This window comes from Symphalangus syndactylus, chromosome 8 (assembly GCF_028878055.3).
Source record: "Symphalangus syndactylus isolate Jambi chromosome 8, NHGRI_mSymSyn1-v2.1_pri, whole genome shotgun sequence".
Taxonomy (NCBI): Eukaryota; Metazoa; Chordata; class Mammalia; order Primates; family Hylobatidae; genus Symphalangus; species Symphalangus syndactylus.
The window spans coordinates 130030276-130047139 of NC_072430.2; the positions used below are offsets into that span (position 1 = coordinate 130030276).

Consider the following 16864-nt stretch of genomic DNA (forward strand, 5'->3'; position numbering starts at 1 on the left):
CTGGCTAGACACAATCAATATGCTGGGGCCATGGGAACAGAAAGGAAGGGCTCCACTCTTAAGGACTCTTAGGCAAAAACATTTGAACAATGAAATAGTAATATTTGGTAGAGTATAAAATATTCATGACTTTATTTTTAATTATACTGGATATTTCATAATACAGAGAGCAAGCATCCAGTTTGAATGTGGTAAATTAGGACAAACCATGAGAGTAAGACATATTTGACTTTTGAAAAGTATAGATAATGTTCATTCAAAGAAGAGAGATGGTTGGTTGGAGTGGGGGTGTCTGATTCACTAGAATATATGGATCCTTGTTTACCTTTTTATCATTTTTAGTATAGCGATGAATACATTGATAGTATTCTGAAATCTTTACTGGAATATATCTGTTGGACAAAACAATGGAGGGATGTTTGGATCTATTCCCAAGTCTCTTGCTAGGGGACTATTTCATTTATTGCCAGTTTTCCCCCTTGGCACTATAAATGTAGTTTTTTGTGTGTATTGTTAGACCATAAATCTTTTACTTTTTCTTTCTATTTTAGCTACTGAGTATGTTGGATCTTGGAGCACCCATATCACCATCTGCTGCCCCATGACCCCTAAGTCATGTGTGTGACTTCTGTCGACATCGACATTGTTATAGGCAAAAATCACGAGGAGCATATGGTTTTCATTCTACCAAGACTTTCATTTCACACTGTTACCAGAAGGGTTAGAAATCCTGACTGGATGGGAAGGAGATTAGCTTTTTCCTTAGTGGAATAATTACATTTTAACAGAGGGGTCACCTCCCTAAGCTAAATGTGAAAAGAATAATAGAAGGAGTACAGATCATGGAAAAAATACTAGAAAGGCTTTGTAATAAATTTTGATATGACTTCAGAGAGTACATCTTCACTTCATGTATTTGAGTAAACCCTTTAAAATTTAGGTAACTAAATTATTCTATTTAAATCCTCACTTTTCTCATTGACATCACTTTTATACAATGAGCACTTTCCACCATCTGGCTGATGTATAGAATAAGAAGCATTTTCAGGGAGCTGACTCTTCTGGTCTATCCAAGTTCACTGAAAGGACCTATTTAACCCCCAAAGCATCAAACTCTATTAATGTAGTGTAACCAAAAGAGCTATACTCTACCCTGACTAAAGAACTTTAAAAGAAATATCAAGTCATCAGGTATCTCAATGACTTGTTTCTTATTGACATCAATAAGATGTCTATTCTATTCAATAGAATAGAAATAGAATAGAAACATCCATGTATTTTATAAAGATGCACAAGAAGTAAACCAATGCATGAGTATAATTTGAGCTTTTTAAATATCTCTATACTTTTATTCCTGATATGAGGATTTTTAACTTAAATTTTGTCCAACACACTTTCCTGTAGAGGTGAGTTCTGCATTTGGCTCTAAGATGACTTGCAAGAGTAAAGATACTTTGCTGTTTCATTCAGTGAGACCTAAAGTAATTCTGGGGTCCTTCTCAGCACGATCCTCAAAGGTTTTATAAACTCCTATACACTAATATGTCTCCAGAGAATATATTGCCCTGTCAGTGACATTGACACCTAGAATGAGGAAAGTATGGGATTGAGAAATGGGGTTGGTAAAATGTGATGATTCTCAAGCCCTATCCTGTAATATAAAGAGAAAAAGAAAGAAAAAGAAAAGAAAGGCAGGGAGGCAGGAAAGTAGGAAGGAAGGAAAGAAGGAAGGAAGGAAGGAAGGAAGCAAGCAAGCAAAGAAGGAAAGGAGGAAGGAAGGAAGGGAGGAAGGGAGGGAAGGAGGAAGCAAGGAAGGAAGGAAAGAAAGAATAAACAAAACAACGAAGGAAGGAGGGGAGGGAGGAAGGAAGTAAGGAGGAGAGGGAGGAAGGAAGGAAGGAAATGAAGAAAAAGATATATTTTCCTAAAGTTGAATATATGAAACTTAAAAGACCATCTATTGTTATAAATATGCTTTCTCTATTCTTCTAATATAAAGATTCATTTTACATTTTGAATTTTGTAGTAAGGAAATGGCAGATTCTTCATTTTTTATGCTTGGCAACTGTATGTCAGCCTCTCCTCACTTTGTTTGGATTATTCTGGCGCATGAAATCAAGGGGACTGAGAACCACTGTACTGGCCAAAGATGAGGAGACCTGCAATCAGCCCAGGGACCTCGGGACTTAATCCTAATGAGGCAATAAACGTGAGCTTGGAAGTAAGTCAGTTTACTTATCTTGGTAGTATTTTTGTCATACATAGAAATGGGCTTTACACTAGAGCTTATTCAAGCTCTCTATAGTTCAAAATATAGACCCCCAGACTGGCAAAATTATGGTAAAGTATTTCCATTTTCTAAAATGCCTGTCAATAATTTTTTTTTGTAAAGAATTTTTTTCCACCTTTGGTAGTGTGCTGAAAGACAACATCTGTGAGAACACTTCACTACCAAAAATAATGGCACATTAATAAACCTCTTGATCACAGTGTGGTGGCTGTTACTAGTTTATAAGTGGTGCTTGAGGCACTTTTCAGCAATGTGCTAAGTATTTAGAACCGTCATAAGACAGAGAGAGAGAGGGAAAGGGAGAGCATTGGGATGAGGGGAAGAGAATATGAGAGAGGTGTGGTCTCTTCTCTTCCCCATTTGTGTTTCTCCTCCTTCTTTTCTTTTCATCTATCTAATCTTGCAGAATCCTTCTTAAAATTAAACAGATGTCCTGTTCCAACCAAAAACTAGATACACAAAGACCAAGAAATAAGTGATGAGCTTCAGGAATGCACTTCAGAACATGTGAAATAGAAAAGCTTTATAGTAATGTAACATGTTGATTTTATTTTTCCCCAGGTACTTATAAGTTAAATAAATATAATTTAAGAAAATTATAGCACAGCCCCAGGTGACATTTAAGAATCAGAAAGGTGAATTTAAGTTTATTTTTGTGGTCTGTCAATGCATTAAAAACTAAATTCAGAAAACTATTTTCTAAGACATTGGTTATGAATATAGATGTTAAAAAACACTCTTGGGAAAATCTACCTGCAGGTGAAGGTCATTTACAATGAGTTACTGAAAAAGAATGTGAGGGGAAAAATCTACAGGTCACTATCAAATAATAAGCACATCCCCTCCCATCAAAATTGCTTTTAAGCTCATATCCATCAGAAACATATTATATATTATTCCTTTTATCATAGTGCAAAGTTAATAGATTAAAACATGTACATTTTAGTTTTTACTGAGGAGGAGCAAGTATGAGAAAAACTTTGAGCTTAATAAATACAAATACACACAAACACACTCACATATGTAAGTTGTGGTATATAATGTGATATATATGTATATATTCAGTAGAGTATTAAGAACAGAATGAGGAGAGTCTTTGGGAAATATCAGAAATAGAATGACTTTAATTTTAACAATGAGTCTATAGGAATCAATAACATACATGTCATAGTTATTTTGCATCTTATTTTAGTTAAAAAAATATGCAGTCGGAATGAGACCTTTGTTCCACACACGTGTGGGCTGTGCATGTTCTTTCTAAGTGGGCTAGTTTTGTTCTCATGCCATGGGAGCAGGTGGCATGAAGCTGTTTTGATGAGGTTAAAAGGCTCCTCCCCTCTCTCCCCAAGCAGCAGCCTGAAGTACGTCAGCAGTAATTGTGTGCATGGCTCGGCTGTGCAGGGAGGGTGGAGGCAAAATTGATATCAAATAAGGGTATCAAACTGAGATCTAGATGTTCCATTTAAGTTGTTGCTCATTTTCATTAGCCATGCCAGGGGTGAAATGCTTATAACTTAACCATTCTCTGTAGTAAGAACATTTGTTTTCAATGGATTTATATTTTTCCTCACCATAAAGACTGAATTAGTGCTATAGTGAATATAAATGAAGGGTGTTTCTTTACCCTCTTTTCCTTTTATTATTTACTAATCAGACTTCAGCTCAGTTAGATAAAAGAGAGAGGTTCTGTTGCCTAGATGTGAGGCCTTTAATGAGGATGGGAGCCCCCAGGGAGCCGAAATCCAAAGTAGAACGATGCCGCTTTCCGGTTTCTTGCAATTTCTTCAGTTGCTTCTCCCTTTTCCAATGGGCCTAGTGAGCAGGAACTATCCAAGGTGCTAGAACGCTGGCAGCCTTGCTGTTCAATGCAGACGGATTGCAGAAACAGAGAAGAAAGATTACTGCTTATTTCAGAAGGTAGGTTCTTTGTTTCAGAATCCCTGATTAATCAGCAGCAGCTTCAACAGACTAAGGCAGCTGGAGAGGAGAAAGAGAAGCAGGAAGGGAGGGAGTCAGGGGCAGGGAGGGAGGGAGGGAGTGGAGGGAGAGAGAATGAGAGAGAGAGAGCTGGTTGTCACGGGGGAGGGACTATGCCACAAGCTGGGCTGCTCCAAACCTTCTGTATGTAAGTGGCAATGAGAAAGAGAATCATTTTGGCTGAAAGGAGACATTTAGAAAGGATGTTTCTGATTTTTTGTTTTCATTTATTTTTGTCTTCGCAGAATATAATCAAATGAGGTACATTAGCCAGCTTGCTGATTGCTTCTGGTCCTGTAATCATCTGTGTAGCAAAGTGGGTAAAATCATTCAATTTCTTCCCTGCTGGACCTGGAAGGAGAGGGGCTGTGTGTTCATCCCCACCCATTAGCTATGCCCTCTTTTCTCCGAATGTCGATTTAAGGAAGCAAGCACCTGTCTTCCGCCACTGCATCTTCCTAGCAAACTTTAAAGGCCATTTTATCTGATAGGAAGGACATCGAGAATGCTCTGACCTAGGGATGAAGAACCTGGGAGTCGACACTTTTCCCATCCAGACACAATGCACTTTAATTGAAGAAACACTGAGCTGAACTACAAGTCTATTTCTTATGGTGCTGGATTACTCCTACAGAACTGCCCTGAGATCAACCGTGAGAGAGGGCTCTGACAGACACAAGTCACCTTCTGGTTATTGCACTTAGCTCTCCCTGGGGACTTAAATTTTGGTATGTATCTCATTTTTCAGATTCTCTAAGCATGCTAATTGAATCCAGCACTAAGTAGATCAAGCAATTTGGTGATAAAATGGAATGGATTTTAGTTAGGGATACTTAATGCTGAAGTTTGCATGCCTTATTAGGTGGAGCAGAAATAAAGCCACAGTGAAGGCATCCAGGGCTTTAGTGAGCCTGAGGCTATTTTTACTCCCTTACCCACTTAGTTACATTACCATGGAAATGGTTAAACTAGATTTTCATTAGTAAAATAAGCCATGTTGAATTATTAAAAGCATTGAAAATGTTTTCCAGGGTATTAATTGGCATTCAAGTTGTGCATGCTAGCTATTTATCCGCTATTCCATACCATAAATATTTTACAACAGTCTCTTTGCACATTTGTGTCAGCAGTGAGAGCCCAATTTTACATTCTCAGGAAAAAAAGACACAGTACCCCCCAAAATTCAAAACTACCAGACAAACTGCAAAGCCGACACTGCTTCTTTCTGACTGATTAGACATAAACCTCTTTGAGAAACATTTTTTAATACTATTCAATGTCAGAAAGATTTTATTAGTCTCATTACAATAAATATTTTCTGTAAAACTTTAGGTGGACTTGTTTTACTTGGGACATGTTCTTATTTTGTTGGGGTGTCTCCATCCTAATTTTTCCAACTACTCAGCAATATTTTAAATACAAGCCATGTGGGTATTTCATATCTGGAAAAACTATTACATAAAATAATATTTTTCACTAACATTGGGAAATACTAAAGTTGTTTTGGTACCATAGAATTGGATTTTTTTCTAAATATAGCCAAAAAATAATGAAATTCAAATGCAAAGCTTACATGTGTAGTTTTAGTCATTTTAACATCCAAGCATTTATAACCAAGTAGTGTGGAATAACAAATATAGAGAAAGAGTGAAAATTAACTCTCTTCCTAATTCTTCACATTTTAGACAATGTTTCCATTATTTTACATATTGTCAAGCACTAATTACACAAATTAATGAGACTATGTGGTCCACAAATGCAGAAATTATTTTGTTTTCCTATGGAAAGTGCAACATACATGAGCCAACTCAGCAAAGAAAGGGACTATGTGAAGGACATAGACAGTTTAGAGAATTAGTGGAAACAGACCAGAAATATTGCAACTGCACAAGGGACAGTGTAGAAGCCTGAGGACTTGAAGCATCTGTCAAGTTTAGAAAGAGAAGTGTAAAAATCCTAGACACAAGAAGGTTGGTTATTGTTTAAAAAAATAAGTATAGACTCCCAATTCAATTAGATGGTTCCCACTGTAGCTCCAGTCAGCAATTTATTAGACTGACTACATCTACTTTGCAAATAATGCCTTGTAAGCATCTGGAATCATTTGGCCCAAGCCTCCAAAAAGTATCTCAGCCACTGGCATTTTGCATGAGTCTCTAATATTAATGGAAATGTACAATCTCTTTACACCACAGGCAAACAGCACCATGACAACCTGGAAGATGAGGGGGAGATACCAATTCATGATGCTACTGCATTAACACGATTTATGCCTATCTTACTCATTTTGGGAAGAGAGATAGTGGAGAAAAACTCACTGCAAAGTAATCTGCTTTCTGAGAAAAAAGCAATCAGTGTCTTTGTAGTCACTTTAGCAAGCTTTCTTGGTTGTAACTTCAACATTTCCCATTTTGGGCAGAACAGCTGCATTTTGATGACACTGAGAATGAGAAAATGAGTGTGACCATTTGTGGGGTAGAGAGTAGGATTTCAAGCATAATCAAAGTGAAATTATAGGAGTAATGCTTGACAAATTATAAGATTTTATCAGAAAAAAAAATTTGATATGGTTTACATGTGTTACGGGTTATAACCAGGCTAGTCTGATGATTTGGTCCTATGTGAAGGCAGCAAATTTTAAATATTAATTTGCATATGTATTTTACATATGTATCAGAAGCCTGATTATTTAAATACTTACATTTTCATACACAATATGTTTTCAAATTGGTTTGAGTACATGCAAAAGTTGTAAAAGATCTTTTTCTCCTGCTGAACAAAAACAACAAAAAATAGTCAAAATTGCCTTGGGAAACTTTTATTGGATCAATACTACTAGAAAAAAAGTAGGATTCTCTACGTCAAAGAAGATGCAATGATTGGAGTAGGAAGGAAACTCAAATTTTAATAACTCAAATTCTAATAACTTCCTCACAGCATTGAGACAGGTGTGGTTTAAAGAGCTCAGAAATATATAAAGGTGGAGACCAGAAAACTTTCCCCTCTGCAAATAAAATAAAAACACAAATGTGAAGTACAATAAAAGTAAAATATTTAGGTTTCCATCAGGACATTTGTTCCATTCTATGTGTTGTGTTCTTCAGGCTGGTCACAAGTAGCATTATAATAATCGCACAAAATAAACTATCTTATTATAGCTATAAGATTATCTTGTAGGATTAACTGTGGCCTCAAATTAAGGAAGCTTCTCATAGAGCTTCAGGTATTAGGATTAGGAAGCCATTCTCTCCCAAAACAGAGCCTTTTCTCCCTCCACCAGTTAGTATATGTGGCAAATAACCAAATTAACAGAGTTGTCACAACTTTATATCTTGGAAAATAAAAGTTTCAGATGGAGAATAGCTACATAACAGAAATTCCAGATAAATACCTTAATAAAAGATAAAAGGACCTGTGCCTATGAAGGCTACTGGACTAACTTACTCAGATGATACTAGTACCTATAAAGCTCTGCTTTTGGTAAATGGAGATAAATTGCCCATTGGAAGGCTCTGCCTGACAAATCAGTGTACATGTCCATTCTAGCCAGTCCTTATAGAACTGCAGTGGTTGATATCACAATGTATGAAATTACACTCATGAAGAAATTTGCTCTGAAGCAAAGAGAAAAGAAATGCTTAACCATGTATGAGAAGGAAGATGGCATGCCTAATATTTATCTGACTCTTTGTACACCCTTGATTCAACAATATCTTGGAATTAATCAAAAGCCTTCTATACCTTGGGGAACTCAATCTGGATATTAGTTGGTGCCACATTAAATACCCTCTGGTAGATGGAGACCACACACAATTGATACCTTAATTTACAATGGGAATAGCCCACATAAATCTATAATCTTAGTTTGATTCTTTTGCATACACATCTTTCTCAAAAATGCTGCTTTTTTTTTAAGCTTTGGAACTAAGGGTCACATAGTGTCTTAGCTTCTTGACTTCTCTGGATGGAAGCAGTAGCAGGAAACTATAGAAAAAGAAAAAACGAGTTATTTTTAAAATATTTTAATGTTTCTATGAATTCTATTTTGACATAGCAGACTTAGCTTATGCTCCACATGTGTATATAATGGGTAGTTTTATTTCAGTGGAAACAATTGTAAAGAAATGGAATGTTACTTTCAGCTCTAGGTTCAGCATTGGTAAAGTATAATGATGGCATTGCACAAAAGAAAATAAGAAAATGGTTAACTCAATAAACAGTTAAATGCTTAGTATTTAACTTATGGTAAGAATTAAACCAGTTTAATTTGGTGCAATTTAGCTGGCTGGAGTGAAATTTCAAATTTTGGGAAGTGTCACAGTATTATTCAAAGTGATCTTTGTGAAGGGTGTGGTCAACATGATGTAAATAACAAAGTGAAAGAATAAAATAAAGCTGAACAATTAACCATACAGCTGTGTGAAAGCCAACATCTTTAACTCATATTAGAATGGCAATGATTCTAGATACAGTAATCTAAAACCTTAAACAAAAAGAGCCTTTTGTGAATGCAGAATACCACAGTGGAGGAAAGGCAGAGAGGGAGGATGTGAAGGTATCTGTAGATTGTACAGGAAATCCAATCTCGGTCATTTTAGGTGCTTTCCCAGGAGGGTCCCTGACACAAATTTTAAATGTTGGCCACAGATTTCAAGGAATGCACACACAGTGTTGCACTACTTGTATCAACATTGTGCATTGCAAAGAGAACACATCTGTCTTCTGAATGAAGACCATGGATGCTCGTTTTCAACCAATACTCAGGGAGCAGGGAAGGGGCTAAAATATCTAATTTGTTTTGAGCAAAAATGGCAACAGACTCAAAGAACTCAATTAAAGGGGATGAACTCAATTAAAAGGGATGCCTGTAGAAAAGCCAGAGTTCCACCTTAGTCTCACCCACTCTGTTGTCCCAAATACCCCATGCACCAGTTAATGGTCCAGTAAGCCAGTTTCCCTTATTTACTGAGACAGAGCTAAAGATGCTACCTGGAGGAGAGGGGCCATTTGCTCTTAACAAATAGAGTCTTCTAGGATGCTGACATAGGATTAGATGCTCAAGGCAAGTCTTTATAAAATTCTTGCATACATAATTGTCATTTAAGGGCCAGACATAAACTTGACTTAATACCTAACTGTCAAAATGCAGCCAAGTTTTTGGTGGTTTATAACATATCTTATTCAGTATCTATCTTAGGTGTAAATATAAATTTCTGAAAAACAAAGAGATTTATGGTTGTACTTGTCTGTGGGTTCTCACTGCTTTGAATTGGTAGCAGTTGTAATGAAGTAGACAATAAACATAAGGTTCTCTTTTCTCTAGTTAGGCCATGAATCTATTTACTCATAGTTCAGTTGCCTGAGAAACACTTTTAGCTTGGACGGGTGGAGATCTAGGGTTTGAGAGATGAGATGAGCTTCGTGGTCCATATGTCCCAGTTTCTTTATTTTCTAGATGTGGACAATGGGGGACAATGGTTATGTGGAGCTGTCCATATAGATTTGATTGGGGGAAGAATGTATGAACTCCTAACCTGGCCTGCATTTACACATTTACATATGCATGTTTAAGGAAGTTGCACTACAATAAACATTGTACTCACCTTTGTTTCAAAGTAAAATTACATTTATCAAGGAGTTATATTATTATTAAATATAATTCTAGCCACTTTTAAGAATTGGGAAACTAACAGTAATGTTAGTGACTATTAATTATAGTTAAATTTATGGAATACTTTTATGCATTTCTAACTTAATACAACATGAGTCTATTCCAACCACTATTTTTTTTTAATGTGGAAATTGAAGTTTAAAAACAGTAATTAATTTGTACGAAGTCTTAGAGCTAGAGGTGCCTTCACTGGGGTTTCTAGGCCATTCTGCCATCCTCTGTATCCATGCCCTTCAGGACAGCCTCACAGCCTCCTCAATATTACAAACTATTATACTTTTTACATGTGGACAAGTAAACAAAGAGGTGTGATGTTTAGACAATGATAGGGTCTGTGACCATTTTTGGAGACTAAACATGATTGTTGAAAAATGTTTCTTGTTCACCCTTAAAAATAGTGAAAATAAAACATGTATGACCAGCTAGTGAAGTCCACCTAAATCAACACTAGTCACAAGTATTGCAATTATTTATTTATTTTGCTACAACACTGCCATGAAGACATCTAGAGGGTCACAATTCTGCCTTCATTAGGGCTTTTCATAACACATGCTCAACAAATAACTTGAAAAAATGAATGGTCATGGAATTTAATACTTTTCCAGAATTAGGTGGCAGGAGCATGTGTACAAACATTTATTCAATTTTTATTACTTTGAAGTTTTACTAGATGTCATTGTTCATTTTCATCTCAAAAAATTTGATCTTCTATTTTTTTAAAAAAGTGCATCTTTCTATAGTGTAAATACTTTATAATATTATTAGTTAATAATTTCTCAGAACAAAAATAATTTAAATTCCAGCCAATTTGAAAGACCACTTAGGAAGGTAATTAACTTTGAGAGGTAAACAAATAACCTTATTGATATTTGGAATATATAAACTGCATAGGAATCTCTGGTGTCATTTTGGTTGGAGGAAAACTTAAGGAAAAAAAATAAAACCTCTGGGTAATAATGCCTTATTCAATTGGGAAATATACGGTTTTGCTAGAGGGCAAAGAAGGAGTGATCATCTTCCAGCCGGAGGCACTATCTCTAGAATTCTTGTAATAATGACTCGGCTTGCTTAACTTGAGTAGAATTAATTGTCGTGAAGTTATGCTGATCTTTTTTATCCAGGCACTCCTAGTGCTAAAGTCCTTGGTAGAAGTGAATTCCTGAGAATGGCAACGCTTTAGCTCTCTGAGAATCATTTTCTTGTATTTTTCCCCAAATTGCAATCATTTGTAGCATTAATTTACTATTCTTAGTGTCCATCGTGTAAGCATCTAATCTGATGGACCGATAGTAAAATACAATTCAATTACACCAGATAGTTGGAATTAAAAGGCCATTTCATTTGCTAACCCATTACAGCTTAACATAAAACAAAACATACAAAAACTTAACATAAAAATCAAGAGTCAACAAACAACCTTATCTAGACTCCAGTTTCAATAATTTCTTAGATAGGAGAGAAAAATCCTTAAATTCAGGAAGGGTTCCAAATCAAATATGGATTGACTGGCAGCTGAAATGCTAATGAAGTCTGATGAGAAGTAAAATTTCCATAGTTATTATCCAGGTTTTAGAACATGATTATATCTGTAAAAAAATCAGAATGAAAATTATTTGTAATTGAAAAAGTGAAAGTCTGGGAGTTTTACATCAAATAGTTGGGCTGATATTTTAAAAATATCTTTCTAAGTCTTGTAAAGAAAGTAAAACATGCAAGGGACTTGATAACTTTTGAATGGAGAATTTTTTTCCCCTTGTTAATTGACTCTGCTTTTGGTTTTTTAATCTGACTCAATTATACCAGTTTCTTATATCACAATTAATATGCAATTAGGACAGTACGGCTTCCTTCCGTCCATCTGTCCATCTATCCATCTAGCCACACATATCCATTTGACATTACTATTGCTGCCAGTTCATACTTTTTAATGATAATATTAGCTAATAGTATTATACACTTAACTATTGTTGAACTCTATTCTAAATTATTTACAGTCTTCATCTCTCTTAATCTTCACATCAGCAGGAGGTAGGAGTTATTACTAGCATCATTTTACAGTTGAGAGTAAAATACACTACTTGAAATTCCTATGCTTTTTTGTTTTGTTTTGATTTAATTTTGGTTTCTCAGTAATCCCTTCTGAGGCTCAAGTTTTGAAAACTTCATGTAACCATGAGACAACAGTTGTCAATGCTTGAATTACCAGACTGGTCAGGACTAATATGGTCCTAGTGATCTATGATACGTTAGTTGTAGTATAAAGGCATTATGGAGGAACATTATAGAAAGAAATGAAGAGTTAAAAAGGATTCTTTTCTAGACAAGTTATATTAGAAATGTGTTTTTCTTTTACTACTACTATATTGTGCATACATAGTTCAGATTCATACATTTTAATTTCAAAAACTAAGGAAAGCACACATATGTACAAAAGTTCTTTCCAAATAATTACATCATTTTACTTGAAATTGAACAGAAAAGTCTTTATGGCAATCAGAAATACACGAAGCTTGGATCTTATATACCTTCTTTGTGTGAAAACACATTTTAAAAAACAAAATTATTATTGTAGTTATGCAAACCAAATGTTTAACTTTGCATACAGTATTTACACCTTCCCATCATCTTTTAGTTCAAGAGCTTTGGCCTTTGTCCTGCTAGTGTTGCTGCTTTGAGAGAAGGTTTGCTACTCAGGTAGCACTTATTTAATATTTACTTCAAATATTCTGGTTGTAATTATTCTAGTGAGATATTTTCTGCAATCGGATTTGGCCATAATCATTGGAGTTTTGAGTTGTTAGGGATAATAAACAGCGCCTTGCTTTTTTCCCCACCCTGGATAAAAGTAAAATGTGTTCTCACCCTGCAGGCACTGTTCCTCTTTACATGATATCCTCCAAGATGATGAGTTCTAATCCTGAGGAAGACCCTTTGGACACATTTCTCCAGTACATTGAGGATATGGGGATGAAGGCCTACGATGGCTTGGTTATTCAGAATGCATCAGATATTGCTCGAGAGAATGATCGCTTGAGAAATGAAACTAACCTGGCCTATTTGAAAGAGAAGAATGAAAAACGCCGAAGACAAGAAGAAGCAATAAAGCGGTAAATATAAATAAAATTGTTTTGAGTTTTGTGCACATGAGAAAGTCCGTGAGGGCTGCTAAAGTTGTGATGTTGTCACTTGGTCAGAAAAGGTCTTCCAGAGTCAGTTAGACTTGGTGAGAGCATATGAAAGTGACCCCTCAACTATAACAAAAACACCACCCACCCTGCCAACAGCATCCTTAGTTAACAAAAGTTATTTCCTTGTGTGTGTGCATATGCAGCTACAGACAGGATGGGGAAAAATTCAATTTCCTCTGAACAAAAGCTCATACTCAATAACCTCTTGGCAAAGATGCAAGGGAACACACAAACCCTTTAATAGCCCAAGATTGATGAAAATCCCTACCTTTAATGGCCTTTGGTTATAGTTCTTACCTTTAAATGGAGCTCATCTTCTTTCTAGATTATGGCCAATACACATCAATAATTATACTTATGTGAGCCTCTGAAGGCAGGTAGAATCCTCAGGGTGTGCTCTCCCTATGCAGACTTTTATGGCTGTTGAATTTCTTATTTGGTTCCAAGTGCCACAAGTTTGTTCAAACAGAATTACTTTTATGATGCAAAACCTACCAGCTACTAGCTGATGAGCCCCAGATGGTGGCCTTCCAAATTGAGGTTAAATTTCCTAGAGCGCCGACACCAAAAGAAGAATGCATATCTTCTGATTTTTTAAAAAGAATGTTACAATATTTTCAGTTTGCATGTGTGTGTCTTCTGGTGGTACAGGGAGACACCTGTGTCAGATGGAGTCCTGTTTCTTCAAATAAAATTCATTTACTAAGTGCAAAATCCAGAATATAGGGACTTAATCCGTATCAATTAACTTGATAACTGAATAATAATATAATATGATAGATATTTTGATGGTTCATTGGGAGATTTTTCATCTAGTCTGGCATTAATACTTTTGCTTATCATCTCTGAACGCTATGATATTTAAAAAACCAAAATGTTCTCTTAAAATGAATTATTCATGCTTATAAAGAAGCTACGTAAGATCACACTACTCCAATAATTTAATTAAAAATAACTTTATGGAGCGAGAGAGATGATTTGAAAGCAAAAAACTAGAAATAGAAAGGAATGGTGTACAAGACTGTTTTAAAAGAGAACACTTTTTTCTCTGGACTATTAAAATGAAAATATATTATCAGGTATAGAAATGGCATAATTGACCAACATTTTCACAATTGCATGTATTTATATTTAAAGTCAATTTGTTGTTGAGGACTGTTATTTTGATTTCTAACCAATTTTGACTGGTATCATGATTCTTTTCTAGAGTGTATAAATGCCTTCTCAGGACATTTTTTTTTTCTGTGAAGTATTTTTGATGGACATTTTTTTGTGTGTGAGTATTTAGTTTTATGAGTCTGAGTTTTCTAAAATTCAGAATACAACGGATGGCCTACATGTTTTTGAAAGTAACTTCAAAACTCTAAAGTCTGAAGTTTGTAATCTTGGCATTAAAACTCAATAATAAATCCTTTTCTATAAGCATATAAATAAAATTATTTTCTGGATCATCCATTAGCTTTTACAGAACACCCAAAGTGTGCTTATCACTCTTCTACTAGCTTCTGTATTTCATTAACGAGCTTCAGTAAGTTTCTATTTAAAGATTCATAGTTGTTAAGACAACAAAAATGGCTAATTTTTAGGTGCTTAACTGTCAAGTGTTCAAAAAGGGGCATAACCTCAGAGGACTAAAGTCCAAGGGACTTAGGAACAGAAATTTAGGTAGACAGAGACACAGCAAAACCCTGTCATTACATAATAAGTGAGGTCTAAGTAATCCATTTATGTGAACTTTGAGTTGATTCCTGCTAGTCTGATAAAGCAGTATTTTTCAGAACTATGTTAATAGCATAAAAGTAAAGATAACTCAGATCACACATGGAACTGAAGAAGTCCCACATGATCTAGAGACATTCACTTCTACTCTCCCCAAAAGCAGAAGATAAAATTTTAGTCCTACTTGAGAATAGAGCAAAAGACAGAAGTACATCATTTTGTTGTGTCCTAACTGTTGACAGATAACGTTGGTTTGCATTGGGATGATAGCAGTAAAGGTGGTGTAAAATAATCAAATTATGGGCACCATTTGAATTTTCTGATTGATGAGATGCAGTAGTTGAGCACGAGAAAAGAATTAATTAGAGGTGGCCCTCAGGTTTGTTCTGTTGTTGTTTTCTACTTTCTTTTGTTTCTGCCTAAGCTAGCAGAATGATGTTTCCATTTAATGCAATGGCAAAGACTAAAAGGGGAGCAAGTTTAGGGTAACTGATGGGGGGACAGGAGCTCAGCTTTGGTATGACGATTTTATGAAGCCTTTTAAATGTCCAAGTGGAGGTGATGGAAAGGCAGTTGAGTAAAGAATCTGGAGCTATGGTACAATTCCAAGCCGAAGGTACAAATGTGAGAGTTGTAGTCTATAGATTTCACCATCACGAGCCGAGGACTTAAATTTAAATAGAGATGATAAAAGAACCCAGGATTGCCCCCTGGAGGCACCTGATTGCTCATATGATAGGAACAGTGGAAGAATTCAGTAAGAACGGTTAGTGAGAGGGGAGAACCACAAAGGAGTATGATGCCTTAGAGTGAAATGTCAAAGGCTGATATATCATATATGTTGAAGCCCGAGAACTGACCATTGCTTTTTACCACATTTGTATTATTAATAAGAACAATTTCATTGAAGGGCTGGGAACAAAACTCAATGGGATTATGTTCACAACAGAATGAAAATAAAGGATTTGAAGCAGAATATAAATAATTATTTACAAATAATATATTTATATTTATAAATAAATAATTTATAAATAATATTATATTATACTATAATAATATTATATTATCACTTATATATCATTTATCACTGCAACCTCTGCCTCCCAGGTTCAAGCGATTCTCCTGCCTCAGTCCCTCAGCTGGGACTACAAGCATGCACCACCATGCCCAGCTAATTTTTGTATTTTTAGTAGAGATGGAGTTTTACCATGTTGGCCAAGATGGTCTCGATCTCTTGACCTCATGATCTGCCTGCCTCAGCCTCCCAAAGTGCTGGGATTACAGGCGTGAGCCACTGCGTCTGGCGTTTTTTCTTTTTTGAATAAAAATTTTGTTCCTGTAAGAAGGGAGAAAATCAGCATATTTAAAATGTGGTTGTGAATGATTACTGCAGAAAGAGAAATATTGATGACTTAGAGAAAGGGAAAAATTACTGTTAGAGTGTCCTTGAGTAGATAGGAAGGGAGGCGTCTAGGACATTTTAGATGGAGCACAGACTGCTCAGCCCTGGTAAGAGGACAGATGCCACATTATGTGGATGAATATATAATGAATGAATGAAAGACTAAAACCTGGCATGAAAAGTCCCCAAACCTGGTTCTCTAAAGTCAATACATAGATTTAAATCAGGAGCCAAATTATGGAGGTAAAATTTGTGAAAAACCATCAGAGCAGCAGAGAATAGTAGAAAAAGAAACAGAAAGGTGGAATTAAAGAACAGTCCCTTCTCCCTGTTTCTCCAAAAGTTTCAGTACAGTTAGAGCTGCCAAGTGGAGAAGAGCTGGAGGCTGGGTCTAGGATAAGCTCTAGTCGGAAAATAGTGGGCTAGGAAAGTAAACCAAGATGGAAGCCTGTTCCATGCCTGCGCTGCGGAGGCACAGAGGAATCACTCCCATCAGGACACACTCAGACCTCACCTCAAAGACAGTCACAGGTAGAGACTCAGATGGCAGCAGGAACCCTGACCAGGTGCACACATGGGAGACAGTCATTTGTGGGCCATGCCTCAAACCTGGTGAG

At 35.9% G+C, this 16864-nt stretch overlaps 1 protein-coding gene and 1 long non-coding RNA gene across 6 annotated transcripts in view; one reads left to right on the plus strand and one right to left on the minus strand.

Moving 5' to 3' along the window:
- Window positions 1–656: 656 nt before the first annotated feature.
- Window positions 657–16864, plus strand: part of NYAP2 (neuronal tyrosine-phosphorylated phosphoinositide-3-kinase adaptor 2) — a 330902-nt gene continuing 314694 nt past the window's right edge. For 3 of the 5 annotated variants that reach the window (XM_055290808.2, XM_055290803.2, XM_055290807.2), the window contains exons 1-4: window positions 1750–2221; window positions 4107–4207; window positions 4513–4995; window positions 12808–13045. In XM_055290808.2, the coding sequence (XP_055146783.1) occupies window positions 12825–13045 (221 nt within the window). In that variant the 5' untranslated portion in view covers window positions 1750–2221; window positions 4107–4207; window positions 4513–4995; window positions 12808–12824. Of the gene's footprint in view, window positions 721–1749; window positions 2222–3645; window positions 4208–4512; window positions 4996–12807; window positions 13046–16864 lie in introns of those variants that run through there. The other 2 variants (XM_063645748.1, XM_055290804.2) reach the window with 2 other exon arrangements.
- On the minus strand, window positions 9565–16215 carry LOC129488518 (uncharacterized). The gene is made up of 3 exons (XR_008659681.1): window positions 16053–16215; window positions 11356–11524; window positions 9565–9718 (listed from the first exon to the last, which is right to left on the minus strand). It is a non-coding gene; the product is annotated as an uncharacterized lncRNA (long non-coding RNA).